General features: G+C 42.7%; 1 protein-coding gene across 1 annotated transcript; it reads right to left on the bottom strand.

Annotated features, from left to right (window-relative positions):
• Nucleotides 1-22,340: 22,340 nt before the first annotated feature.
• LOC141027217 (uncharacterized) lies at nt 22,341-22,769 on the bottom strand. The gene has a single exon (XM_073504199.1). It carries the CDS (start codon nt 22,767-22,769, stop codon nt 22,341-22,343), a length of 429 nt encoding a protein of 142 aa, XP_073360300.1.
• Between the last annotated feature and the right edge of the window lie 620 nt (nt 22,770-23,389).

Below are 23,389 nucleotides of genomic sequence, written 5' to 3'. Positions count from 1 at the left end.
TCATTTCACCCGCATAGCATGAGAAAAAAAGTAGAGAGGGTTACGGCAAAAACTAGATGCACTTCATGTACAAACTGGACAATCTCTTTCGTAGTATCAGGGTTTCGGACGAAAACTCATATGTTACACTGGCACATCATTTTTTAAACTATATAAAAAAACTACTCAGAAATAAATAGAAGAAAATAAATAAAGCAGAAAAGAAAAAAACTATATAAAAAATTATTGGGGCGCTGCCCAGTGGGCCTGCTAGACCTCGGGCATGGAAATTCAGGCCCACAAGGGCCAGCAGGCTCACAGGGCGGCGCGCCGTAGTTAGGCCGAGAAGCCTGCTTTACAGAGGAGTTCGAAGGAGCAGCCGTGGCTGGGTTTATAAACCAGTGTGGCTACCCTTTGCTCGGTGAGGTGGGACTAAACTTTGTGCACCGCGGGAGCGCGCCCCCTTTAGTACCGGTCCGTGGCTCGAACCGGTACTAAAGGTTGGTCTTTAGTACCGGTTCGTGCCAAGAACCGGTACTAAAGGGGGCCGTTTCCCGCCGCTTGGCCTGGCCAAAATTGGCCTTTAGTACCGGTTGGTGGCTCCAACCGGTACTAAAGGCCCCTCCTATATATAGCACTTTAGAAAATTTCAGTTTCATCTCCCCACTTCTTCTTCAACTGCTTCGCGCGACATCGCCGTCGTCGCCGCGCCGTCGCCCATCGCGCGCTGTCTCGCGTGCCCTCGCCACCACTGCCACGCAAAGTCGCCTCCGCCGCCCTTCGTCCCCGTCCCCGTCGTCGCCATCTCGCGTCGCCGCCCCGTACGCCGCCGTCTCGCGCCGTCGATTGCCCCCGACCCGCCGCCCATCGCGCCGTCCCGTCGCGTCGCCGTCTCGCGCCGCCGCCCATACGCCGCCGCCCCCCGCTCGCACACCCACACACACACACATACACACACACACACACACACATTTTTTTACTTATTTTCTGTTTTCTGTTTTCTGTTTTTTAGATTAATGCATGTCAAATTGCTAATTAGATGAATTACCTAGATAAGAATGTTAGAATGTTAGATGAATTAGATAGAAAAGTTAAATATTAATGTCAATTGTTAGATGAATTAACTAGATATTAATTTGGTATATGAGATTTGAACTAGTTGAATTAATATAACTAGTTTATTTTTAGTAAGAAAATTAATAGAACTAGTTTATTTTTAGTAAGAAATTTAGGTATATGAGATTTGAACTAGCTAGTTGAATTAATATAACTAGTTTATTTTCAGTAAATGCTTAGTTGAACTAGTTGAATTAATAGAACTAGTTTATTTTTAGTAACAAAATTTAGGTATATGAGATTTGAACTAGTTAAATTAATATAACTAGTTTATTTTTAGTAAATGCTTAGTTGAAGTAGTTGAATTAATAGAACTAGTTTATTTTTAGTAAGAAAATTTTGGTATATGAGATTTGATGATCTAATTAAAATATTACTATATAGAACTAGCTACTTTATATATTTTAGTAAGAAAATTAATAGAACTAGTTTACTTTTAGTAAATTCTTAGTTGAAATAATAGAAATAGTTTATTTTTAGTAAGAAAATTTAGGTGTCTGAGATTTGATGATCTAATTGAAATATTACTATATAGAACTAGCTACTTTATATATTTTAGTAAGAAAATTAATAGAACTAGTTTATTTTTAGTAAATTCTTAGATGAATTAATAGAAACAGTTTATTTTTAGTAAGAAAATTTAGGTATCTGAGATTTGATGATCTAATTAAAATATTACTATATATGAACATAGGAAATGTCGTCTGACGACGAAAAAGATTTCATTATGTGCGAATACTGTGAAGACCGGTGCGGCCTGTGCGACAGAAATTTCCTTGTTGATGATAAGCGCTTCAGCATCAAGCTGGATGAGACCTTCGAAGTGGATACAGTAAGTCACAACGACAAGTCTTTTTTCGTAATTAAGCATGACTTATGCTTCGTTTCTTTCAACTTATAATTTTAAATTTTCACTATTCTACTAGCGCATCCCCTGCCATGCAAGAATTTTTGTCTTGGATAAGATAGGTTTCAGTGCTATGTATACTATGGAGGTAAAGAGAGTTTACTTGAAGACCGAGCGTGGTTATACTTTCAATGTCAAATTATGCAATGCAGACACATACACCTATTTTGAATGCAAAACTTGGCAAGCACTGTGCAAGGCTTATGCATTTGCCCCTGATATGGTTATCATCTTTGATATTCATCCGGAAGATGATATTGAAGGTAATAGAGACATCTGGGTCGATGTGCAGACGCCTCCAGTTCTACCATTATGTGAGTTTCTCAACCATATTTATGTCTTCGATATTGTTTATTCAAAAATAGTTGACAACTAATTTCTATTGACAGCTTATTTTCATTCAAGCAAACATGTCCGGCGCTTGGTAGACAGGACCGTCCACTGTCCCGGGGCTGAACTAAACTGCGAGGAGATAAGTCATTATGTTTCATGGCTTGAGGATCTTGATGTTGTCAAGAGAAATTATTTTCCTGGATTTGAAAATCTTAGTACTCAAAATGTGCGACCAATAATGATCGTATTGAACTACGGTCACATCTATTTAGGAAATATGGTAAGACTTTTACTATTTGTCCTCAGTGCAACTTTTGCATACATTATTTTTCAAGCTAAACTTTCATTGCTAAGTATATTAATTACTAGACGATGTTCTTCAACAGGGACTCCCGATGACAGTTGTGCCTCAGTGGATCGAGACTAAAGGTCACATGCCAATGGTTAGCTTACGGCCAAGACATCCTACATTGCACATGAATGCATTTAGGATTTCTAAAATCGATGAATGCTTAATAGTGAAAGATTGGAGCAAAATTGTTAACGATCGCAAAGAAGTAGTAGGGGGCAGCAATCAGAAGCGCAACCCACGATTAGGAGACAGGTTCATTTGCATGCTCTAATATGCTGAATCAGGAGAGCTATACATGTTCTATGCTATTTTACCTGAGAGAGAGCAGCAGGAGTGATTAGCTAGTTCATGCTCTTAGTACTTGTCCTCTCATTTCCGTGTTCTTTGTCTTGAACTTAATCTCAAAGAGTGATTTGCTTTTGTGGTGTTATGAACGCTTATAATATCATGACCATGTTGAACTCGATGATATCTTTGCTTCTGGTACAAGTGAATGTTTCTTCTTTAAGCTAGTGTCGGTGGTGATTAGATAGCGGTAATGACTATGATGATTAAATAGTGGTAATGACGACTATGATGATTTTTAGCTAGCTAGTACTGTTGTTGGTGATGACATGATGCAAGAGTTTTTATATTAATATGATGATGATGATGATGAGTTATTATATCATTTATGAAAGAAACCGCAAATTAGTTTCAACTGGATGGATCCTAGCTAAGTGATCAAGTATATGCCATATCCATATTACCTGATCACCTAATAAGTGATCAGGTAATATGGATATGGCATATACTTGATCACTTAGCTAGCTAGGATCCACATGCATCCAGTCGAAACTAATCTGCGGTACTTTCACCTAATGATTTAACAACTCATTATAATGTAAAACAATCACTAAATTAAATTGAAAACACAAAATTAAAGGAAAAATAAAAAATAAAACCAAAACACACCCAAACATTTAGTACCGGTTGGTGTTACCAACCGGTACTAATGTTCTACCCGCACCCGGGCCTGGCTCGTGCCACGTGGTGGCACTTTAGCGCCGGTTCGTGCCGAACCGGTACTAAAGGGGGGGCTTTAGTCCCCACCCTTTAGTGCCGGTTATGGAACTGGCACTAAAGGCCCTTACGAACCGGGACTAAAGCCCGGGTCTGCACTAGTGTTTCAAAGTAGAGATAAATGATATTTTGAGAGGTACACCCTTCTCATTCACTTCACGACTATCAGTTATCAATATCTTCCATGCTAAACAAGCTAGTAGCAGTCCCCAAGCGGAAAAGTAAATGTTATGACTCCATTGGGAGTTTTTGTTTGATTATTTAAGAGATTAGCTCTTTTTCATGTTTGTAGTTTGGGACTGGGCACCCCAAATACCGCTCTTTTCTCGTGCGATGGCGAGTGAACAAACACTCGACCTGAGAATAACCTGCTTAGCATGGAACATACCGACCACCTCCTGTCGTTCCACGAAGGATCCAGGCACACAAAAAGGGAAATTTTTAGAAGTTTGTAGAGGTGGCACATGCAAATTTACTTAGGACGGCATGGTAATACCGCATATAGGTAGGTATGGTGGACTCATCTGGAATAACTTTGGTTTCAGGGTTTTTAATGTACAAGCAAAATTCCCACTTAGTACAGGCGAAGGCTAGCAATTTAGATTGAGAAGTGGCCAGCTGAGAGCAACAACGATCATAACCATGCATTATGCATAAGTAATATTGGACACTAGCATGAGTAGGATATGAACACCATGAACATAAATATCATAGAGGCTATGTTGGTTTTGATTCAACTACGTGCATGAACATGTACCAAGTCAAGCCACTTGAACATTCAGAGGAGGATACCATATTATCATACTACATCACAATCATCTTAACGCTATGTTGATATCCAAGATAAATCATTATTCACTCCTAGCTACTTATGCATGGCATGAGAAACTATAATCTCTAATTGTCATTGCAAACATGTTTAACCATAATGGGCTGAATCATGGATACTAGGTTAAAGATATTTACACAAACAGAACGAGTCGAGTTCATACCAGTTTCTCTCTGCCACGACCTGTTCATCGGATATCGTCATTATTGCCTTTCACTTGCACGATCGAATGATGTGAAAATAATAATAGTGCAAGAGTGTCGTGGACTAAGCTGGAATCTGCAAACATTTATTCGACAGGAGAAGATAGGGTAAAATGGGCTCTTTATTATATTAACATTTATTCATATGAGAGCCACTGAACAATTTCATCGTGGTCTTCTCCTCGGTGAAACTCAAAATAAAAAAAGAAAAGAAATTAAGAGAAACACACTGAAATATTTTTGGAGTTTTTGGTTTTCTTGAACAAGCAAATAAAAGGGAAAAAGAAGAACGAGAAAAACTATTTACACGGGAAGGCTCCCAACAAGAAAAAGAAGAACAAGGAAATCTTTTTGGATTTTTTTAGTTCTACTACTAAGCATGCAAAGAAAGTAAATTACTACAACTAATGTTTTTGGTTTTCCAAAAAATTTCAAACACACAAGAAGAAGGCAAGAAAATAAATCTAAGCATGGATGATACAATGAAAAAGTGTGAGCACCAATAGATAGAATGATATGTGTAAACATGAATATAATGTCAGTGAGGAGCACGTACTCGCCCAAGCTTAGGCTTTTGGCCTAGCTTGGGAGTCGATCAGTTGCCTGGATAGTAGTCGGTGTGGTAGCTCACGGAGGCTCTATGTGCGGATGCCTCGGCCTGCCGTGCTGCCTCCACTACCGTGTTGTGAGCTCGTGCCTCACTCTCAAGAACAAAATATCTTTCTTTGCTATAATAATCAAAAAGAGCAGGCGCAGGCAAATATGTGTGCACAACATGTGATTGGTTAAACAATAGATTATAAGTGAAGTTATCAACCTTTCCCTTGAGAATCTTATGCTCTTTAAGGTGTCAAAATATAAATACTGCGTGGGTAGGATAGGATCAAAGGGCAAAGGTGAAACACCCAGCCCTCGTGCTAAACGCGTGGCGTAAATTCCCCCGTAGAACCAGCCACTATTAGCATTATGCTGAAGTCTACGTGCAACAATCGCTCCAAGGTTATAATTCCTTTCACTAGTGAGAGCGGTGTGAATGAGGCTCAAGTCTGGCGCACAAAGTATGCTACAGTCTTGCTTGCCTACTATGCATTTCCCGTTAAATAATGCAAACTACTGAATTGCGGGAAAGTGAATGCTCTTTATTCTTCCTTGTCTCACTCCCCTATTTTCACCATAACAAAGGCTAGTCAAGAAAGACTCATACTCAGCCGTTGTTGGCTCATCAAGCGAACCCCAGAATGGAAGGTTGCAATGGTAAGAAAAATTCTCCAGTGGAATAGTAAATGGACTATCATAAAGCATGAATGACACCCTAGACTCACGTGGAAAATATTTAAATCCTTTGACAAATGATTCAGTGAGAAGTTGGCGTTGTTCACACCTATCTGAAAGGTGGGGACTGAGGCCAGCATTGTGAACATATTGCTCAAATTCCTCTTTAATGCCCACTCGCATCATATACTCATCGCAAGGCCATAAGCATGTTTTGGTAGCGGCACTTCGTGTGGAACTTTCACTTGGTTCAACATAAGACCAGCGAGCAAAACTGTCACTAGAAGATGCCCCCGAGGATCGTCTCCTCGAAGAACTCCTTCCAAAAGGTTCATCATGTCCGCGTACAATTTTCCTATGAACAAAAATCTGAATTTTTAGTCCACAAAATTTTCTCAACAAAACTTCACAAAATTGATAGCAACTACTCATAGGGATACATAGAGGCCATAGCAGGCATTCAAACTACTTAGAACTCTAAGAATTCAACATGCAAGCACATCTACAGCAGCACCAAGAGTAGCTAATTATTCAAAGTATAAACCACTAAAACAAAAATTAATTGGACAAACGGTGGAGTCACATACCAATCAACAATCCCCCAAAAAAGTTTTGGAAACGGAGCTTCGAGCAAAGAGATCGAAATCCTCGGGTTTGAGCTCAAGAAGACGGGAGAGAGAGCAATGGGGATTTTCTTCTGGAGGTAAGTGATGATGTGAGCTAAAGGGATAAGTGAGGGGGCCCACGTGGGGACCACCACCCACCAGGGCGCACCTGGGGGTCTTGGCGCGCCCAGGTGGGTTGTGCCCACCTGGTGCACCTCCCTCTGGTATTATTTGCACCAGAAATTCAGAAGAAGTATTAAAATTTCAAAGCATTCTGAGAACTTTTATTTTTGGGACTTTTTTTATTGCACGGGAAATTCAGAAAACAGATAAACATGGCATTTTATTTTATTTAACTAATAAAAACAGAGAATAAAAAGTAGGGACAGAAGGTAGTGCTTACTAAATTCATCAACTTCATACCGTTCAAAAATGATTTATTAATAAGGTTGATCAAGTCTTATTAACAACCACTTTTGATTAGCATGAAACGGAATAGCTTTCGTAAATCACTAAGTTACCTCAATGGGGATATGAATGTCCCCAACAATAAGCATTTCATATTTCTTTTTAATAGTAGGTAGAGGTATTTGAAAACTTCCAATAGTGATTGTCGGAGATTTTTCAATAACATTAATACCATTCACTTGGAATTGTTTATTCGGAAAGTGCACCGTATGCTTTTATTGCAATCAATAACAGCCCCTCAGTATTAAAGATGGGTCTACCAAGGATAATCGACATGTTGTCGTCCTCGGGCATCTCAAGTATAACAAAGTTAGTCAAAATAGTAACATTAGCAACAACAACGGGCACATCCTCACAGATACCGATAGGTATGGCGGTTGATTTGTCAGCCATTTGCAAAGATATTTCAGTAGGTGTGAGTTTATTCAAACCAAGTCTTTTATATAAATAGAAAGGTGTAACACTAACACCAGCTCCTAAATCACACAAAGTAGTTTTCACATAATTCTTTTTGATGGAGCAAGGTATAGTTGGTATTCCCGGATCTCCATGTTTTTTGGGCACTCCATCTTTAAAAGTGTAATTAGCAAGCATAGTGGAGATTTCAGCTTTCGGTATTTTTCTCTTATTAGTGATGATTTCTTTCAAATACTTTGCATAAGGAGGCATTTTCAAGATATCAGTCAAGCGAGTACGCAAAAAGACTGGCCTTAGCATCTCAGCAAAGCGTTCAAATTCTTCATCATCATTCATTTTAGTTGACTTGGGTGGAAAAGGCATAGGTTTTTGAACCCACGGTTCTCTTTCTTTACCGTGTTTCCTAGCCACAAAGTCTCTTTTACCATATCTTTTATCCTTAGGTTGTGGGTTATCAAGATCAACATGTGGTTCTATCTCAACATCATTGTCTGATTCTTTTTCATTATTGGGTGGAGCATCTTCATGAACATCAACATTGTCTTTTTCATTATCACTAGGTGAATGTTCATTACCAGATTGAGTTTCAGCATCTGATGATAGAAGTTTCATTATCATTATCAGGAGGTTTCTCTATTTCAGGTTCACTAGAAGCATGTAAAGTCCTATCATTTTTCTTTTTCTTTTTCTTTTTAGAAGGACTGGGTGCAGTGGTGTTGTTTCTTTGTGAATCCTATTCTATTCTTTTTGGGTGTCCCTCAGGATAAAGTGGTTCCTAAGTCATTTTACCTCGTCTAGTTGCAACTCTAACAACAAAGGCATGCATATTATTATTCATTTCATCAAGCAATTCTCTTTGTGATTTAGCAACTTGTTCTAACTGAGTTTGTACCATAGAAGCATGTTTTCCAACACCTCTAACATCATTTGATATTCTAAATAACAAGTCACTCAAGTGAGCAATCATATCAGAGTTATATTTCAATTGTTTCATAACATTTGCATTGAAGTGATCTTGTTTTCTAATATAATTCTCAAACTTATAAAGGCATTGACTAGGATGCATATTGTGAGGATTGTCATTTTCATTGAACTCCATAAGAGAATTTACTTCTACCACCTTGGGTAGTGGCGGTGCATTAAGCCCATGTATTTCTTCAATAGGAGGTAAAATTTTAACATCCTCAGCTTTAATACCTTTTTGCTTCATAAATTTCTTTGCCTCTTGCATATCTTCCGTACTGAGATATTATATACCACTCTTCTTCGGAGTGGGTTTAGCCAGTGGTTCAAGAATAGTCCAATCATCATAATTTTTCAATATGTTATTCAATAATTCCTCAGCTTGTCCAACAGTTCGTTCCCTGAAAACACAACCAGCACAACTATCTAGGAAGTCCCTAGAAGCATCGGTTAGTCCATTATAGAAGATATCAAGTATTTCATTTTTCTTAAGAGGATGATCAGGCAATGCATTAAGTAACTGGCAAAGCCTCCCCCAAGCTTGTGGGAGACTCTCTTCTTTAGTTTGCACAAAGTTAAATATTTCCTGTAAGGCAGCTTGTTTCTTATGAGCACGAAAATATTTTTCAGAGAAGTAATAAATCATATCATGGGGACTACGCACACAACCAGGAGAAAGAGTATTGTACCAAGCTTTAGCATCACCCTTTAATGAGAAAGGAAATAATTTGAGAATAAAGTAATAACGAGCTTTCTCATCATGAGTAAAAAGGGTGGTTATATCATTTAACTTAGTAAGATGTGCCACAACAGTTTCAGTTTCATAACCATGGAAATGATCAGATTCAACCAAAGTGATTAACTCTGGGTCGACAGAGAATTCATAATCCTTATCAGCAATACAGATAGGTGAAGTAGCAAACTTAGGATCACATTTCATTCTAGCATTCAGAGATTTTTCTTTATACTTGCATAATAATTTCTTCTAGACCATCTCTATCCTTACAAGTAAGAATATCTCTAGTTGTTTCCTCATTCATATCTAGGAAGGCTAGTTCTAGCAGGTGTTTCAGGAGTTTCTGTTTCAAGCTCATCATCAGATTCAACAACATCATGTTGTATTACTCTAGCAATTTGTTCATCATGAAATTCACCAAGTGGCACATCATCATTATTAAGCAAGGTACTAGCATCATCATAAGCATCATTCATAGTAGAAGTAGCATCATAAATAACTTGTGACATATCAGAATTAATAGCATGTGGTGTTGCAAGTTTACTTCTAACAGAAGGTGAATCTAAAGCAGAACTGGATGGCAGTTCCTTACCTCCCCTCGTCTTAGAGGGATAAATCTTAGTCTTAGCATCCTTCAGATTCATCATAGTGATAAATTGATAATAATTCCAAGTGACTCAACAAATATTGCTATGCTCCCCGGCAACAGTGCCAGAAAAAGGTCTGGATAACCCACAAGTATAGGGGATCGCAACAGTTTTCGAGGGTAGAGTATTCAACCCAAATTTATAGATTCGACACAAGGGGAGCCAAAGAATATTTGTAAGTATTAGCAGCTGAGTTGTCAATTCAGCCACACCTGGAGATTAATTATCTGCAGCAAAGTGATCAGTAGCATAGTAATATGATGGTTTTGATAGTAGTAGCAGCAGCAACGGTAACAGTAACAGTGATAACAGTATTTTGTAGCAAGTGTAACAGTAGCAGTAACGATGGTAAGTTAGCAAGATCAATATAAGGAAATTCGTAGGCATTGGATCGGTGACTTGTTGGATGATATTCATCATAAGACAGTTATAACCTAGGGCGATACGGCATTAGCTCCAGTTCATCGATATAATGTAGGCATGTATTACGTAAATAGTCATACGTGCTTTATTAAAAGAACTTGCATGACATCTTTTGTCCAACCCTCCCATGGCAACGAGGTCCATATTGGAAACTAAGGGATATTAAGGCCTCCTTTTAATAGAGAACCGGAACAAAGCATTAACACATAGTGAATACATCAACTCCTCAAACTACGGTCATCACCGGGAGTGGGCCCGTATGTTGTCACTCCGGGGTTGCCGGATCATAACACATAGTAGGTGACTATAACTTGCAAGATTGGATCTAAAATATGGATATAATGATGAATTCATAAACAATTCAGATCTGAGTTCATGGCACCCGGGCCCAAAGTGACAAGCATTAAGCATAGCAAAGTCATAGCAACATCAATCTTAGAACATAGTGGATATTCGGGATCAGGCCCTAACAAAACTAACACGATTACATGATGAATCTCATCCAACTCCTCACCGACCAGCGAGCCTACGAAGGAATTACTCACTCCCGGTGGGGAGCATCATGGAATTGGCGATGGAGATGGGTTGGTGATGACGAAGAACGAAGACCCCCCTCTCCGGAGCCCCAAACGGACTCCAGATCTGCCCTCCTGAGGAAGAACAGGGCTTGGCGGCGGCTCCGTCTCGTGGAACGTGATAATTCTTTCACCCTGATTTTTTTCTGGAAATATGTGATTTTATAGCGTCGGAATCAGGGTCTGCGGGGCCACCAGGTGGGGACAACCCACCTGAGCGCGCCAGGAGAGGGGGGCGTGCCCTGGTGGGTTGTGCCCACCCAGGGGCCCCTCTCCGGTAGGTCTTGGCTCCAGAAATTCGCTTTATTTGCATAAAAATTCCTCGCAAAGTTTCGTTCCATTCCGAGAACTTTTATTTCTGCACAAAAACAACACCATGGTAGTTCTCCTGAAAACAGCGTCAGTCCGGGGTTCGTTTCATTCAGATCATGCAAATCAAAATCCAAAACAAGAGGAAAAGTGTGAGGAAAAGTAGATACGTTGGAGATGTATCACATACCGATGGACAAAGGGAATTACGTATGTTATCATAACGGTTCGACCAAGAAAGATCTTCGTAGAATATGTAGGAGCCAATATGGGAAGCCAGGTTCCGCTATTAGTTATTAATCAGAGAGGTGTCTCGGTCATGTCTACATAGTACTCGAACTCGTAGGGTCCGCATGCTTAACGTTCGATGACGATATAGTATTATATGAGTTATGTGTTTTGGTGACTGAATGTTGTTAGTCCCAGATGAGATCACGAATATGACGAGGAGTCTCGAAATGGTCGAGAGGTAAAGATTCATATATATGACGATAGTATTCGGACACCAGAGTTGTTTCGGGGGTACCGGGTACTTATCGGGTCACCGGAAGGGGTTCCGGGCACCCCCGGCAAAAGTTATGGGCCTTATGGGCCAAGAGGGGAAACACACCAGCCATAAGGGGCTGGTGCGCCCCCCATATGGGCCGGCCTAGGAGGAGAATGAAAGAAGGGAAAGGGAAAGGAAAGAGTGGAATAGGATTCCCCCTTCCTTCCCTCCCCCCCCCCCCCTCTTTCCTTCCCCCTCCGACAAATAAGGCAGGGGGCGCCGCCAAGGGGAGACCCCAAGTAGGATTCGGCCTACTTGGGGCGCCTCCTAGTAGCCTCCCCTCTCCCTCCCACCTATATATATGTGGGGGGCGCCCTAGCATACCCCAAACAATTGCCTAGCAATGTGCGGCGCCCCCTCCACCGTTTAAACCCCCGGTCATATTTTCGTAGTGCTTAGGCGAAGCCCTGCGGAGATCACTTCTCCATCACCGTCACCACGCCGTCGTGCTGACGAAACTCATCTACTACCTCGACGTCTTGCTGGATCAAGAAGGCGAGGCACGTCACTGGGCTGAACGCGGAGGTGTCGTACGTTCGATACTAGATCGCGAAGAAAGTTCGACTACATCAATCGCGTTGTGAAACGCTTCCGCTTACGGTCTACGAGGGTACATAGACACACTCTCCCATCTCGTTGCTATGCATCTCCATGGATAGATCATTGCATGTGCGTAGAATTCCTTTTGTTTTCCATGCAACGTTACCCAACAAAGGACCGGGCACCCGGACCGGACAGGGCGACACCCAGGTCGAGGCGGCAGAAGGGGCCGGGCACCCGGGCAGGGCTGTGCAGCTCCCAGCGGCGGGGCCGGGCACCCGGGGCCAACCAGGTCGGGAACCCGGGGCATCCAGGCAAGGGGGGGGCTGGCCGGCTGCCAGGGGACCGGGCACCGTGGATGCCCTCGTCCGGGCACCCGGAGTGTCCAGGGGCCTCCGGTCTTCCTTGTCTGGACCACTCATCTTTTCTCCTTCCCCGAGAGACTTCGTGCATGCTTGAACCTCCCTCCTTGCTTCTTCATGGTCATCTCCTTGGTACCTAACAAGGCACAACATATCCATTTGAGGTAGAACCCAACTCTCATGTGAATCCGAATGATGTTCGAAGAGGAAAGAGTTAACCTTGGTGTCGATGACGCGTGTGCGAGCTCTCGTCATTGGTGTTCGAGGTGGTGACGGGATGTCCATGGGGATGGTCGAGGGATGCTCCATATCACATTACGTTTGTGATAACTAGATCGTTAATCCAACTACATCTACTACTAATGATCCACTCAAAGACATCTATCGCACGTGCATCCCAAGTATTAAGTTTTCAAGAAGTGGAGCATTGCAATATGCATGATGACATAATTTAGACAGCAACCAATATGACGAGACACCGTCGTTTTATCCTTAGTGCCAAGAATACAATACTTGTCTTGTCCCTTTCTATCACTAGGATATTGATCACCACATGATTGAACCCACTACAAATTACCACTCCCTCTGAAGAAAAACAAATCAAACTTGGCTAGAGAAGATAGATAGATCAGCGAGCATGCAAAGATATTTAATTATACAATAAGAAAATGTCAAAAGATTCAATTGATACAATGAGCAATCTGATCATAAAATGACAATCCATCATATCTCAACAAACACACCACCGATTACATCGAATTGCCCCCGAGCAACTGAGGCAGCTCACGGGAAGATGGTATTGAGAATTCAAAAGAGAGAATGTGTCATGTAGCTACTACTACGGACTCTTAAGATCCAGATGGAACTACTCACACATATTCATGAAGGCGATAAGGTTGATGAAGAAGCCTCCGGCAATGGTTTCCCCCTCCGGCAGAGCACCGGAGAAAGGCCTCCAAATTGGATCCTCATGAAATAGGAACTTGCAGCGGCGGATATTTTGTAAAAAACATGGCGAAGGGTTTCGGTATTTATAGGAATTTATGGCGGTGCATGGACGAAAGGCGGTGCAGGTGGCCCCCAAACCGCCTGCTGGCGGGTCCTAGGGCCTTGGTGCGCCAGGTCGCGGTGTGGCGCCACCTTGCCTCTTCTGGCACTCCTCTGAGGCTTCCTGGGTCCTTTGTGCCTCGAAAAAATGTATTAAATTGGCACTATATTTTGACGGTCGCAGATATTGATTTTCTGTAATATAAAAGAATGCAAAAAATATGAACACACTGGCAGTGAATTAATAGTTTAGTCCGGAAATAATAATATAAAATGTATTCCAAAGTGAGAGTGCCCGTGGTTAGTCTTGGTATGTAACCTCACTAAATGCAACTGAATTACAACTCAATATTCTCATGCTTTTCAATTCTTGGTCGCCGCAAATAATATAGCAACACAATTGTGTCGGCTTTGAAATCAACTGATGTTCTCACATACTTGCAAGAACATTTTGTTCGTCCCAGTTATAGCAGATCACCTTAACAATGAACTTAGAGCATCTGCAGCCGCCTTCTCAGGAAGGCCCCCAGGAGCACTTTTTCACCGCCGGCGGATGAAAAAAGACCCACTCACGCCCCATGAGCTCGTTTAACGCCGGATCTGGCCAAAAACAGAGCCGGCGTCCCCAACGCCAACCCAGAGAGCTGAGGGGCACCAGGGGGCTTAATTCGCCGTTTTACATCCGCTGACCCAGCTAGAAGCGTCTCTCTCCTCTCTTGTCCCTTTCCCTCCCTGGCCCACCCACGTGCTCCCCTCCACACACCCATCCTCTCTCTCTCGAGGCCAGGCTGCAACTCCTCTCTCTTATCTTCTCCTTCTCTCGCCTCACGGTGCCCGGCACGCCACCGCCCTCGCCTCACCGCCCACAGGTCCGAAGCATGGCCATCACGCGGAATTACCTCTGGCACGCCGCCGCCCTCGCCTCGCCGCGCACAGGTCCGAAGCATGGCCATCACACGCTCCTCCTGCAGCTGGGCTGGATGCGCCGGTGGAAATGGCTCACACGCCGCCCGCCGCCTGCTCTTCCTGCTCGCCACTGCCGCTCCTCCACGCTGGTGCGGCGCCGACATGGGCGAGCTCGGCGGGGGCACGGCGCAGGCATGGGCCCGCCCGAACGGGTGGGCCGGCGGGGACGACGCCGGCGCCCCAGATGATGTCGGCCTCGTCGGCCGGCGGCGACGAGCTCCAGGGCTGGGTCTGCCGCGTGCTGCAGGGAGCGGCTCGAGGGACCGGGCACGGGGCGAGGGAGCGGGGCACGGGGCGGCTCAAAGTCGGCCTCCAGCCGCCCGCTGGAGGCCGCCTACGCGCTGAGCCGCGGCCGGCGCAGACAGGGACGAGGGGACCCCCGGCGGGGTCTGGCACAAGATGGCTGGGCGAGGCGCTTACGAGATGAGGCGCGCGACGAGCTCCTCGTCGGCCCTGCCGCGGGGCGGACGCGGCGGCGGCTCGAGCGGCGGCGGACGAGCACCTCGCCGGCCCTGGTGCGGGGCGGACACGGCGTTCGGTATGAAGGCGGTCAGGCGGGCGAGCGAGTGAGGCGTCGATTGGGGGCTTAAACTACTGGGAAAATTCTCACCCCAAAAGCAAAACTAGCGCCAGCAAGTTTTTATCCGGCGCAAAAATCGCTCGTGGGGACACAACGGCTCGAGATGCTCTTAGGAGTTTAAATGTTATATACGTGTCAAAGACTCTTCGAACCTTAGCTATCGGCAGAGCGCCCGTGCTTAAGCCTGTCGTTTTCTGAGTTATATCTTATCTTGTTTATTTTTTGGTTGTTGACTATGCTTAATTAATTGGTTTGCTGGTGGTGCACGCAATTGATGATGCTAGTTTCTCTGTTGATTGCATTATTTGATGTTGTAAAGGGAGGACAGATTGGAGAGACTGATGTTACATTGAGATGGCGTGATCTTTTGCTGAACGGTTTGACATCTAGATAAAGAAGAAAGCATGGCAGCCACGTCTTTGTGTTTTATCCGTTTCATGGTGTCAGAGTAAGGAGGCAATTAAATCAAGTAAATATTGGTATTTGTTTTACTGGACAAGTGTTTTTTTTTCAATTTTAGTGGGTTCTGGTGGTTTTTTTTTTCTCTATCTGTGGTTTAGCATTCTGGTGCAACATGTTTTTACCGCAATAGTTCCCGAACTAGATTATGCTTTGGTCTAGGCTTTCTATTTTATGTGGGTGGGATGCGCCTATTTTTTTATATTAAGGGATGGTACGTGCATCCAAGGCATATGATAGTTGACATTACAAAACAGTATAACTTAGCTAGCTAGGAACCTCCACAGCGCTTTGAATGTCTCAGCCTTCCGATCACTTGAACATATGCTCCAGCTCAATTTTGGTCGCCAGCGATCAAGTCCTTCCCCCTGCATGACGGTTGGGTCCTCGTTGGCGACGTGCGAGGCGAGTAGGGTTTCCCGGTTCCTGGCGGCTCTTCTCGCCAGCGGCCAATTGATCTGACCGTCCCGCCCGATTTCCTTCTGGTTCCCCCTTTGTGTTGGCTTCCCCACGTTTTTCTCATCCCTTCCCACCCCCCGATAAGTCTTCCGCGTGATAGGGCACACGGTTGAACACCAACCACAAACCCTAGGTTCCCCCAGATTTAGTTGATTTCTTCCATTCCAAGGAGCGAGAGATCACGAGCTTGGTCAGGATCCGTGGACAATGTTAAGGACAAGTTGAAGTGCATGAATCTCTCGGAGGCTGAGAAGTTAGGAGTGAAAATCTGCTAGAGGAGAGTGGCGGAGAAAAAGGGGAGTGTGGCTAAAGTGATGGGGAAGTTGTTCTCTCATAAATCAGGACATGCAGGAGGAATGGAGATGGCGGAAGGCAAGATATGGTGCCCGATGAAGACTATGGAGGTGAAGGAGATGGGACAGAACCGTCTCCTGTTCCTTTTTCACTAGGAGGTGGGGAAGAGAAAGGCACTGGAAAATGGCCCATAGACCTTTGGCAAGGAGCTGCTAGTGATGGAAGACTTCGATCCTCGCAAAATCATAGAGGAGTACACTTTTAAAACGGTGCCAATCTGGGTGAGAATCTACAATGTTTCACTGGGAATGATGTGCAAGGAGGTAGGGGAAGAATTGGCGGAAGATATAGGTAAATTGGTGGAGGTTGATGGAGGCAAGGATGGAACAACACTCCTTGTTACTTAAAATTTAAGTTTATGATCCACATGTATCGAAGCTCTATTTAATGCAACTTTAAACATAAACTTTGTTCCTAGTAGTCTACTATTCTAGAGGAATCTCTGCATGTGATTCCTCCTCTACCTATCTTTTTGCAAAAAAACTGGGGATTATCCTCAACCACTAGTTTTTTAGTGAAATGCTCATAACCCATGAGAGTGGTATTTCAACATTCTAAGCTACTGATTTTTTTGCTCATCTTTATTTCAACCGTCTCCTGTTCATCAAGTTATCATCTTAGATTTATTCATCCAAATTATTATTTGTTTGTAATATTTATGGTATTGGATTTGGTGTGTGATTTTATCTCTGCAGGTCAATTGCTTATTGGATCATTACATCCATTTTTCCGGCTGCGTTTTTTATACATCGTAGAGTCTCCTTCTCGACTGCGAAGCTATTCATTGCAGAGGGATGGAGTCAATCTGCGATTCGCATATGTTTTCTGACTGTCTTGTCCTTAATGCATAGGAAGCTGTGATTTATTACAAAACTAGAGGTACATTATTTATCTGTAAGCTACTAATATAGTATTTTGAGGATGAAATAGTAGCATCCTCCATTTTTGTTTTAATTGCATATTTCTGCATGCCAGTTTTTAAAAAAGAATCAGGCTCATATTGCGATTAGAATAGCTAGAATTTCTCTCTGAGATCTGAATAAGGAAAACTATTTTTTGCAACTGAATTATTTTATTGTGGAACCCGAGAGTACATTGAAGGAGCTGTGGATAGTGAAGATTCTGCAGGTACTGGCTCATAGTTGTTGAGATTATAAATGTTTTTGAGTGGTTTGTTTTAGGAGTGGTTGGGAACTCCTGTAGTGTCTTTACCAATGCTTCATTGCTAGCTTCTATAATTACTCCAATTTATTTTGTTCAAAATATAACAGACCCACATGTGCTCTCCATGAATCCATCCATATAATGATGTCGCTCGCTTTACATTCCTATGTCTTGAAAAGTGAATGCAAACACTACTGGATATTTAGTCTGAGCTTAAGGTTGGGAGGCATTAGGAAATTCATTAGCTCGTCCATCCAAAACATCAGTATATAACTTGGTTTATCTGGTAAGCTCAAGCTCACAGTATAGTGTTTAGTGTCAGCATGCGCCATCTGTAATATATAGGCATCATGCCATAACTTCCTCTGCAAGTTTGGCTTATGCTCCATCTCACAGAAAAAAATATGGACATACAACTAAGGACAATTCACTAGTGGAAAAAGGGTCATTTGCCCCGGTTCATAAGGGCCTTTAGTCCCGGTTCTCGAACCGAAACTAAAGGGTCGGTACTAAAGCCCCCCACCCCCCTTAGTTCCGGTTCTTATACGAACCGGGACTAAAGGCCCTCCACGTGGCCGCTGCATAGAGCTCCACCTTTAGGGCCAGTTCTTTTGGGCAATTCTCCCAGAATTGACCGCCTCCCCGGCTTCTCCCAAAATTGTCACTCCATTCTTTTTTACAATTTCTAGCTAGTTAAGGTCTAATTAGCTAGGAATTGTAAAAAAATATTAAGTGCCAATTCTGGGAGAAGCTGGGGAGGGGATCAATTAAGCGAGAATTGCCCAAAAGAACTGGCCCTTAGTCCCGGTTGGTGTAAAGGAATTTTTTGAATTTTTTTGAATTTTTTCCGATTTTTAAATTATTTAACAATTTAATCTCTGATCACCCCTCATCACTGCTCAATTTAACTTCTAATCTCTAATCACCCCTCATCATTCCAAATCATCTAACTTCCCGACCGGTCATCCATCCTCTCACTACCCCAGCCTGAGCACGCTTAACTTCCAGGTTCTATTCTCTCTCGTTTCCAAGTCAGCACTTGTTGTTTTCCTAACAATAGTAAGATATTAATCCTATTAACCCTCAGGGATTTAGATTGAGCATTAAGTCACACGTTTCACTGTTTGAGTTTGAAACTATTATTCTAAAAAACAATAATTATTTAGTAACACTAATATTTTTCGAATAAGTAGTTTGACCATAGTTTGACCATGGTTTGACCACTGTTTGACCAGATTTGACCAAAATTAAAAAAAGGAAATAATTATTTAGTAACACTAATATTCCTTGAATAAGTAGTTTGACCATAGTTTGACCAGATATAACCAAAATTAAAAAAACTGAAATTTGAGCATAACTTTTTTCCTTTTAGAATTTGAGGATTCTAAAAATTTGCAAACAGGCCTACGGCAGTCACATCGGATGCGGATTTTCGTGCTGAACATTTTGATATATTTATACGTTTGTTTTTTATATCGTATGCAAAAGTTATAGCCGTTTACTTTTTAATACACTTTTTTGCAAAACATGTCCAAATTTATGTTTTTTAATTTTCCTAACTAGTAGATGTAGTAACATAACTACATCCTGAAGAATTTTAATTTTTGAAGTTTTTATCATTTTCTTTTGTTTTTTTCAAAACTGAAATGACGATACACATGGGGGGTAGAATTTGAAAATTGCACCATCAGTACCGGTTCGTGGCACCAACCGGTACTAAAGGTTAGACCTTTAGTCCTGGTTGGTGCCACGAACCGGTACTAATGCCTCAACCCATTAGTCCCGGTTGATGGCTCGAACCGGGACTAAAGGTCATCGCACCCTTTAGTCCCGGTTCTTGGCACCAACCGGGACTAAAGGTCTCATTTGAACCGGGACTAATGCCTGTACGGTGCCCTAGCCGCTCGAACCGGGACTAATGCTCACATTAGTCCCGGTTCGTAATGCAACCGGGATTAATGCTCTTTTCTGACCGAACCAAAGCCCTGTTTTCTGCTAGTGGTTGTGACGTCTAGATGGTGCGGGAATTGTTTTAACAAGCAGGCATGCATATCAGTCCTGACTACTTTTATGTGGAAGGATTGTGGGCGATTGGTTTGATGGAGTGGTTTTTAGTTCCCAATAGCTGCTCGGATGCATATTTGTTTGCTGCTTGTTGGGAAGTGTAGACTCTACAACTAGTTGTACCAAGCAATAGCGTCATTGCTTCATGCGACAACTTCCCCGATGGACGATGGGGCGAATCATCGGGTCACGCAGGAGCCAAGGACAGCTCCGTTTTCAGCAATTTCTGTTTTTTTATTGTTTCCCGCCTGCTAGACAACTCTGCATCTGGGAGATGCATGCGGCCACTTTATTGATTATTCTCGAGGACCTTATAAAGTATTACAACAATATGCCTGAATCTGCCATCTTGGCAACATCTGCCGCTACTTCTATCCAAATGATGAAGGGGTGCTAGCTGGGCCACTACCCAGATCACTCACCAAATGATGAAGGGGTGCCGCCATCAATGTGAGAGATGAAGCACCGCTCCACCAAAGAATTCGTCCTCTGGTCAGCTTAAACACCCACATCACAGTGGACATGCATAATGTTTTGTATTTGTCTCCTCACCACTGGTAATTCATATACTGGTTCGATACTTAAGCTACTCATTTCTTCTTCCATCTTACTCATACCATTGTGACTAATCCTTTATCATTCCACTTATAGCTAAAATTTATTCATGCAACATGTTCCTTATTTTAGTCCTTGTGACATTGAATGCGGGATCTTCATTCTTGGAGATGGATTGGTGGCATCCTCAATTTTTTAAAACTCAACTCGGATTGTATTTGTAATTACATATTTCATAATTAGATAGAAAATGTCTTACATTTTGCCTTTGCAGAGACTAAAGAACAGGACAGCGTCTAGAATTTAGAAAAGAATGGGACCGCCACCATTGAATTATTGTGCCTTAAGCTATGATGGGAACTGATTTTGGGTTAAAGGAGCTTTGGAGTGAATATCTTACTAAAAATAGAAGTTTTTATTGTGGCAGTCCATTCAGGATGTCAAAATAAATTTTGCGAAACAATTGGAATTTCACAACATTTCTTAACATCGATTTCTTTGCTAGTTAGCTACTATATATACGTTGCTCTATGTCAAGTTTGATTGAATTGGACAACATGAGACCACACATGTGTACATCCAGATGGAGGGGCACTATTACCATGGAGAGTGAGTGTAAAAGTTTACTGGCTCATTGATTTAGCCTTAGGGATGGGAGATATTAGAAAAGAAGATAGCTCACAACACTATCAAGAAAGCATATTGCCTACTTTACTGCCTAACTCTATTCAAGGATGTCCTTTTATAAACACATGAGGCGCGGAGCACCCAGACCTGGTGCCTTCTTCCACTTTGTTCATGGGAGCACACAAATCTGTTTGGGATGTGGGAGTCTCGGTGCGGAGAAGGAAGCGACCACCAGTGGAGGAGGCAATGTGAAAAATATTAGAGGTGCTAACAAGATGACAGGGGTGGCGGGGAAGCTTGGATGGAAGCAACGCTGGAGGCGGAAAAGTTAGGAAGGCAATTACAATGACAAAACTTTGTGCTCATCTCACCTCAATATCAGTTGGATCGAAAAATCAGCCTCTTCCCCTGGTTCTCCTTGTGCCTGTGTAATCGAGAATCTGGATGCTACGAGTTGAGATGTAAGGACCAATCCATCCCATGTAAGATTTGTGACACCCAGATCATTATACATGCTCATAAAAGAATACCAAAGCTTTGTCCAAAGATAGTAGTACTCAATAGTCTTATGGCTAAAAATTACTCGCAAAAGTAGAATGATTGCAGTCATGACTACTTATCTTGTATTATAAAGCATTTCGTGTTCTAATTTTACAAGTTGAACAGCCATGTTTTGTTACACATTTTAAATAGCATCTGAATTAATATCTGAAGATGAATTAAACAAGGAGGGACTACTTGTAACTGTTCTTAGTTGAGGGACCTCTCCATCTTTTCTGGACTGTCCATTTGATCTACAATAAGTCAATTCTGTCACATGGAAAAGGAGGTATTTTCATTCTTCGACGATGTTTGATTAGCAACTGAGATGCTGCCAAAAGATTTTGCTATGGGTATTATCACATGGGATGCTGAAATATTTGGATGCAAAGAAATGAAAGTAGTGGCTACACCCCAGCACACTACACCCCCCGGCAAAAAAAACATTGCAAAACATTTCAAAAAATTCTGGAACTTTGTGGCCACAAAGTTTCAGATATTTTTTTGCTATGTTCTCGGTCCAGGGTGTTGTGGGGGTGTAGTGTGCTGCGGTGTAGAAAACCCACTTGGAAATGAAATCTTCACAAGCATCCAAATTCATGTTCAAGGATGGATACATCATCTTCAAGAATCGCTCAGAATAGTGACTTACAGATCAAAACTGAGCAAAGTTGATTCACGGAACAATTGTATTACCAAACATATATAATTTCAATACGGATCAAAGACAAGACCGGAGCTTGTGCATGGATAGAAATGTTGACCTTTTCAAGGATATATCAAAGGTTGACGTATCGTGGTCATAGATAGAAAAAGCCTAGAAAGGCAGATAGTTTTATAACTTACCCACGACTAGCATAGCCAATATTCGACATGCGAATTACTCACTACTGGCCCACTCATCTACTCTAATCGGGAGCGATCCTGCCTTGCGCAGAAGGCCGGCCGCCCTCCAATCTTGCCCTTCCAACTCGATCTTCCTGAGAAGCTCACTCGTGGAAGGAGTGGCTCCATCGAACACGACCTCATTCCTATGCTTCCACAACATCCACGCAACCAGTGCAATTACAGTCCATGTCTCCTTCCTGAGCTTTGGTTGTGGGTGTACCGAGGTCCACCATTCCATAAGACTAGCATCCATGATTGGTAGCCATGTTGGTTTGTCCCAGTGGTCAAGGATGGTCAGCCACACTTGCCTTGCAAAGACGTAGCCAAGCAGGATCTGATTGATTGTTTCTGGCGCTTGATCACAGAATGGACAAGCAGGGGGTGTGGTAGTTGTCGTCGCGCAAGCCTGTCTGCCGTCCATCACCTTTCCCTAGCCACCAACCATGCAAACAGCTTGCAGGTCGCCGGTGCCCTCGATCGCCAGATTTGCATGGCTCCATTGGCCTCTTCCCTCCCAGCAAAGAACGCTCGGTAAGCCGATCTTGCCGAGAAGCAGTCGTTTGCCTCCCAAGCCCAGACTAGCTTGTCTTCAATATTATGTAGGAGCTGGATGTATTGGGTCCTGTCTACAAGCTGTAGGAACTCGCTCAGTGCTTGAGGGCACATGTTAGGTGACATGTCTTGCCACCATCCGTTCACCATGGCTTGCTTCACCTGAAGCGGGGACAACACCAAGAATCAGATTATCTTTATCTTTTTCATATTGACAAAAACTGGAATTGGATATTTTATTTTCACTGTTTTATACATATTTTATTCATATATATAATGAGAAAATACTGTAGAATTGTTGTTCTATGGTCAGTGGGTCAAAAGAAGAAGAAAACTCCGGGCAATGACGTGCCCCTACAAAAAGTTATGTCGGTTGCGGCGATGGGACTCAACTTCTGTCGACAGATCATCAAAATGATAGCCGACAAAATCAAGATATCGCTAGGGACAGCTGCCTCTAAACCTGGGAATGGTTATTCAAACACCGGG

This window comes from Aegilops tauschii, chromosome 1, assembly GCF_002575655.3.
Source record: "Aegilops tauschii subsp. strangulata cultivar AL8/78 chromosome 1, Aet v6.0, whole genome shotgun sequence".
NCBI classification, from domain to species: Eukaryota; Viridiplantae; Streptophyta; class Magnoliopsida; order Poales; family Poaceae; genus Aegilops; species Aegilops tauschii.
This window is presented reverse-complemented; position numbering and strand designations above follow the sequence as displayed.